The sequence below is a fragment of the Etheostoma cragini genome, chromosome 13 (genome assembly GCF_013103735.1).
Source record: "Etheostoma cragini isolate CJK2018 chromosome 13, CSU_Ecrag_1.0, whole genome shotgun sequence".
Classification (NCBI taxonomy): domain Eukaryota; kingdom Metazoa; phylum Chordata; class Actinopteri; order Perciformes; family Percidae; genus Etheostoma; species Etheostoma cragini.
This window is the reverse complement of record NC_048419.1, coordinates 1,050,969-1,057,884: the sequence shown is the minus strand read 5'-3', so window position 1 is coordinate 1,057,884 and position 6,916 is coordinate 1,050,969. Positions and strand designations below refer to the sequence as shown.

The 6,916-nt window shown below is 43.6% G+C and overlaps 1 protein-coding gene across 4 annotated transcripts in view; it reads left to right on the top strand.

The window, feature by feature from the left end:
* The first annotated feature begins 5,937 nt into the window (after nucleotides 1-5,937).
* The window catches only part of spns2 (spinster homolog 2 (Drosophila)), a 78,670-nt gene continuing 77,691 nt past the window's right edge, over nucleotides 5,938-6,916 (top strand). For all 4 annotated transcript variants that reach the window (XM_034889380.1, XM_034889382.1, XM_034889379.1 and 1 more), the window contains exon 1: nucleotides 5,938-6,406. In XM_034889380.1, coding sequence (XP_034745271.1) covers nucleotides 6,175-6,406 — 232 coding nt within the window. In that variant the 5' untranslated portion in view covers nucleotides 5,938-6,174. The remainder of the gene's footprint in view (nucleotides 6,407-6,916) is intronic.

The following is a 6,916-nucleotide window of genomic DNA, read 5'->3' as shown; positions in this document are numbered from 1 at the left end:
AGAGACAGTCAGGGGGTCAGGAGGGCAGAGCAGATGAGAAAAGGTCAGAATGACAGATCCCGGACCTCAAGACTAACCGAAACCTAGACGGCTCCGGCTCCGACAACAAATGTGTATGTGCGGAGAGCAGAAGTGGGGTGGTCCAGAGCCCCCGGGCATCGTGTGTTGATGATAACAGCTTAGTCTGAAGACGGAGCATTTCACAGAATGTCCCTTTAGTCCCCACTTGGTAATATTAGGCAAGATTAAAGCACAAGTCTATTGAAGTTGGATTATGTTGATGCTTTCAGTTTTACCTCTCGATGAATGAAAGAATGATTTAATGAACAAATTAATGATTTATAGAAATAAATGAATTTTTTAATGAATAAATGAATGAATGAATGAATGAATGAATGGATGAATGAATTAATGAATGACTAAGATCTTCCCCAGTCCCTTCTGCTCACTGGCCTATGTGAAATGACTCCAGTTAGATGCTTCATTGAGTGATCATTAAGTCAACCATTGGTACCAATGGTTGACTTAATGGAACATTCCTCTTCTATGAAAAGAGTAATCACAGAAGATTGAATGATATTCAACAAGTTGACCTGATGTGGGGCAAGATTGGAAATACCAAGTATGATTTAAAATGATGAATAACAAACACTACACTAAATTATCAAATGAATGATGCTTTTAAGTGACAATTTCTTGCAAATGAGACAGATGCTAGATGTCAACATGTTCTGCATGAAAACATCTCCATTAAAACAAATGTTTGATCAATTTAAATGTACTAGTTGTTTTTCCGTAGCTGAAGTAAACATAGTTTAGGAGGCCTGGTCGTTCCCTCCTTTCAGATCTTTAACATACACAATTGTTGGAAGCTGGGACAGTTGGTACAGGAAAGGGAAATGTGTGTAGGCCACATGACGTAAACGTGGCTGATCGAGACAACAATGGGAGAATCACTAACTGTTGGATGATTACTGTCTTTAAAAAATCACTTGATTGCTTTAATTACACTTTGCAGTTACAGTTTCTTCCAATCTACACTCATTTCTAGAGCCAGAGGTCATTGAAGACAGAGAACAAAACAGTTATTTAGACGCAACAGAAATTCTGATAAAAACATCAATTACACATTCTGGAAATGTGCAGACTGATTTGGAGGAATGAATTAAAACCAAATCATCTGCCTTCAAATGATGCAATAACCAATACCTTAGACAGTTGTACAAGCTTTTAACTGCTCGGACAAGTTATCCTGATACAAGTTAAACAAGAACAGAGACAATACCCCACCCAGTATAACCCCATTTCTGACCTAAGAGTCAGCACTACACCATCAAACCTGCATATTTTTTGTTAAAATATGAATACAGTTTTACTTGTTTATCTTGGTTACAGTACAAACCAAAGGAATATCATTTCTGGATATGCTGAAATTTGTTGTGGACGCCATGGGTTAAAAGAGGTGGAGACGTATTTACCAGAAAAACAGCTGATAGACACACAGCTGATAGACACACAGCTGATAGACACGTGTTGGAGGGGGACATTTAAACTTTATTGGCAGCCGCATGCTAGAATGCAGAAAGAGTTGGCCTTATCGAGCCTGCAGGCGCTGGGACCAGCGATTAGCAGGTTATCTCCCATCCTGCACTGGAGGCTCGGCCCTGAGCTGAGACAGGAAGGAAGGCCGGGGCAGTGGCTCAGAGGCTCCGGGCCACATTGCAGAATAACGCCAGAGATAGGTCCAGGTCCACCAAGCCATTCTGCACGATGGAAAAACACACAGGATCCCACAGACAAGACCAGCATATCAAACACATCCCAAAGAATGAGGAGGGGAGGTGGGGGCTCCAGAGAGGGAGACAGGGGCTCCCTCCTAAGCCCTCGGCGTGAGACCACTGGTTGGTTGGGCCCTCTTCTCTTTTCCTGCATCCTTTTATCCTGGGCTTCAGTGTGCAGTATCGCTTGCTTTCTGCTAAGCCTGCCAGGCTGCACTGTTTGCATCATGCGTTCCAGATTCAAACAAAGGGGATTTTCAGACATCAAAGTCATTGGGAAGCAAGTACATGATTGCTTCGAAACCAGTTCTGCAAAACAAATGCCAGGAGGGGCTTTAGGTTTTGCTGGCAGAACATTCTCAATTCAGTCTAAATAAAACAATACAGGTCACCTCGGTGCATGCAGATGCCTTTAGACCTCAATCCTAAAACCCTCGCAATGGCAAACGCCTGCAGGGCAAAGCCAGGCAAGCACCCAGCTTCCCCCAAACTGATGCCAGGCCGGGGCCTCCCTCGTCTTACACGTATTTACCTCCCTCCCGGAATTTGTTTAGCCTTTCACTGACTGAAAGCCTGATCTTATTTCACTTTCAGGTTATTAGCACATGGCTGTGTGTGTTTGTTTCTGCAGTGAAGTATATGATAGATAATACTTACATGGTCTTAGCGTGCTACCCGGTTCATTGGGATTAGGAGCCCATGTCCCCTCTGGCTTTCAGCCTGAGTTCACTGAACTCATGCTTCTGTAAATCAACAACGACTCAGCTTTTCTTGCTCTGCCTCACACCTTTGTGATCAAATCCTGCCAGGAAGCTTCTGGTTATATATACAGTATGTATAGTTGATCAAGCGGGGGACTATGTGGGATTCCTGGATTGGCAAAGTGAAAGTAGCTCTGTGCTCACACAATGGAATAGTGGACCAATTAGGCGGGGATGTTTTGGCTCCTGTCTGACAGAACACAGAAACCAGAAACACTCATCTGCATGCAGGATTGGACTTGTCCCAGCCAATTCAGATAAAGCTCTTTTTTTTAATTGGTGCCACTATCACCACACACAACTTGTTTCAGAAGCTCTCCTTGTGAAAAGTCATCTCACTGAAATACCAATGTTTCACATCGGACAACAACACAATGTGTACTGTCAACTTCTTCTATGGTGTTTAAACCATTAAATACACAGCTGTCTTCCAGTAGCATCGATAAATGGAGTCAACGTAGTTACAGTGCCGTTATTCAAGCTTTTGAAGTCTGCTCTGCTATAGATTGTTATGAAGGTGGGGACAGTGGTGGCTGTCAGATGAGTTCAGAAACCGCTAGAACTGTCACAACTGAGCCAGTTGCATTGTGCTCATCCTTTCACCAAGATTTCTTCTGTAACCACCAGGAATGCCCCAGACAAACACGTCCAATACTGCAGCAGGATTCACCCAGCATGACTGCTTCATTCTGACTGCTTGTTGAGATGAAATGAAGTAAATGGGACTTAGAAATGGCCAGATTCATTGCTTGCTAAAACAATTTGACTTTGCCTTTGTTAAAGCTCAGTTTATTCATTTTTTCAGCCCCAAATAATTTTTCATGAGAACAAAATGTTGTATCCCAACTTTCCAGACAAGGTGGCATTTGAGTCAATGTGAAACATCACTGCCCTGATGGGTCTGCTGTGCTGGTATATAATACTTTATGTAAATATAAGTACTGCAGTTCCATAATCAGCTACTTTTAGCATCCTCCAAGGACTGTTTCGACCACTGCTGTTGTCTACTGTGTGAGCATGTTCCCACTGTGTGCTGTGCAGAGCAGCAGACAGCAGGGACAAGCAGCTCGGGCTCAGACTGATCATGTGACAGCAAATCATTCGCCCCGACTCGTAGTAATAGGTAGACCGCTCTTAAATTCTGTTTACCACAGAAAAGGATGAATTACACTATCATCATGCTGTCATATAGGCTGACTGCATGCACAAAAAGGTTGGTGTTACTTTAGAATCACCGTCAGAGGAAAACATATTTTAATGTCACTATTGTGCTTGTGATTGTTGGGTTTGAAAATTGTTATTCAGAATGTTTCGACAAATTGTTTGATCTTACTTGATGATATCTGACATGCTCCAAGGGAGTTTAGGATGAACACTAAGTAATAAGTATGGACACATTGTAATTCCCATGTATGCGTTGTATGATGACGGCTAAGACTGACTCTAATGTTCCATTGTAAGGGAAGTTCACGACATTAACATTGCGTTTAACATTACAATGACACGAACGCTGCAGTGGTTTAGGTTGACATCTGTTGGATGTCATTTCCACTTCATGTCAGAGCTCATTGTGTGTGGTGGAAGAGCACAGCACCCATGTGGGCTTTTTTATTTTATTCCCACACATCTTCACAGCAGTTCCCGACTGGAGCAATTTATTCAAAAGAGTAATCTATTTCCTTTGATAAGGACTGTATTTTAGCCTTATGCAAGGACTATTGTTAAGTTTCTGGACACACAAACTCATTCCACAATAAAAAAAGGCTGAATTCTCATCTTTAGTTAATTAGTTAGGTAGGTATACCATGTCCAAAGTGTCCAGTCCACATGGACGTAAAAGACACCAAAAATACTGGTGCAGTTGTGGAACATCTGTCAGACGTGAACTTACAAACTGCCAATAAAAGGTTGGTCCTTAAATCATCATATCATATATTGAACAATATAACCGGATATGACTTCATCTTCAGTCTCATTTTTAAGCACACATGACACATCACAGTGCCAGTGAACCTGAATGTTTCAATGGGAACACACCTGAACAGATCTGTGGGCACGCACAAATCTTTTTCTTACGTCTTCACCTTTGCACTGTAGTTGTTTTCATGATACATGTGTTGCTAAGCTACACTTGATATTAATCTCTACACCAAAACCACAATCAACACGCTTGGGCATTTGGCATTGAATGCAAACTCCTATGCAAGAAATCTCATATTTTTCCTTGATTCTGATTCAAAATTCAATGAGCGAATCAACTCTGTTATCAGCAACAGATTAGATCACTTACAAAATCATTACTGTCTGTTAAGGTGTTGGAGATCATAGTAAGCATAGATATCTTATCTCACCTGTTGCAAAGATAGGCAACAGTAAAGAGTCTTATCTCGCCTGCAGCGTGTACACCATGCAGCAGTGAGACTCCAGAGGTGAGACCTCATCTCCCCTCTACTGGAAGTGCAGAATTGATTTTAAGATTGTTTGTCTTTAAAGCATTGTGTTGACTGCCACCTCGTTATATCTCTGACCTCCTACCCTCAGATCTGCCGACCAATCACTGCTCTTCCTTCATTTAGTTCCAACGCCCTGATCAGGTATTTTATGTTGAAACTGGAGCACCACACGGTAGTTTGCCATTCCCAATGGGATTTTCCCCTCCATCTTTTTTTCATTTGTTCAATGCTGTTGTTTTTTATGATTTTATACAGACTTTTTATTCTAAACATGTACTTATTTACTTATTGATCATCCTACTTGTGTCTGTGTCTTCGTCTGGTTGTAATCACCAAGTCATCTCTCTGTAAAGCACTTGGGTCAACATCGGTTGTTTTTGAAAGTGCTCCATAAATGAATGAATGAATAGACTTGACTTCATCTTTAATCAATGCTGTCTTTGACCAAAAACAGCTTAAAGAGTAATGTCTGTCAGTATGACAAGGTATGGGTACCCAAACAACTGCAAATGAATCAAATGTTGACATTTCAGATGGAAAGAAAATATGTAGCCTATAGAAAAATGTAAATCCTGACATATATCTGGGACCCTTTACCAAAAATAAGAGCAGACCAGGGCGTTGCAGCTTCCTTTCTTCTCTAAATATGTCTATGGTTATTCAGCAGTAGGCTCATATCTTCTCAGTCAGCAGCCATTGCTCCCTGATAAATGTGAAGGATGAGGATTAATACCTATATAGGCTAGATATATAGGCACCCATCTGGTTCCCACCACTGTCAGCGTCCTTAAATAACAGAGAGGGTTTTCAAACTGCACCACACTTCGCTTGCAAGTCCCCGGCATCTGCACCCTGATATCAGGTGCGGCTCCATCATTCGCTGCGGGCCTTCGGGGGAGGGAGGAGTTCGGCAGCCAGGTCACACCCCCTGCACTATAGCGCCGGTTCCTTAGGAAAAAAAGCACCACGGAGCGCACAGCCCGTCCCTCACCGCACTGCACTGCTAGAAAAACATGTTCCCGAGAAGAGCGAGTCCTGCGCGTTAACACTGGGACAACCCTTCCACTGCGGACCATTTCAGTCTAAATCCCCGAGCATCGCCGAGACTGGTCCCGTTTCAACTGTTTTCCCTCTCCCTTCTCTTTCCCTTCTTTCTCTGCGCTGGATCTTTCGTGTGAGAAAATGTGTGTGGAGAGCGATGGATGCGAGATTGAAGGCTGCAGCAGTTTGGATGAGGTGCGCACGCTGTCAGGCAGCATGAGTCCCGCACTCAAATCCAGCCCGGACCTTCACCCGTGCCAACCGGGGCACAAATTCCGTGCCGCGCTGCTCAGATGCCGCTCACCGGCTGCTGCCGCCGGGATCCTCAGCTTCGGGAACGTCCTCAATTACATGGACCGATACACAGTAGCCGGTAAGAGACCTGACTTCTCCCTCTCTATTACACCTGCATCAGAATGTCCTCCAGTTCTTATTTATCTGAGGGGGTCCAGTAAGCACAGCAGAGCAGTTTCTTTATTATATCAAGGATGTATATGGATATATTGATATGGAGTATAATTGCCTGTGCGCTGCTGCCGCCTTGTAGCAGCCAGCACACCTCAGCTGAGACGGGCAGAACAATGGGCTTGCCCAGGCGCAGTGGACAAGCTGCTCCAAGCACAAGGCTGTTAAAGGTGCTGTCATAGTTGGAGACTGCGTGTGCTGTGGTCAATCTAAATCTAACACATAGACTGGATGTCCTCGCTATCACTCCAGACAGAGCTGGACAGGAAGGGTTTTCACCCGGGCTGGTAGATAATTGCAGATCGATCAATTAAGACGATCAACTCTCCATCCACGAACCTGCTGCATGGGTTCGCACTGAGTGTGAGTGTGTGTGTGTGTGTGTGTATGTGTGTGTGTGTGTGTGGGGGGGGGGGGG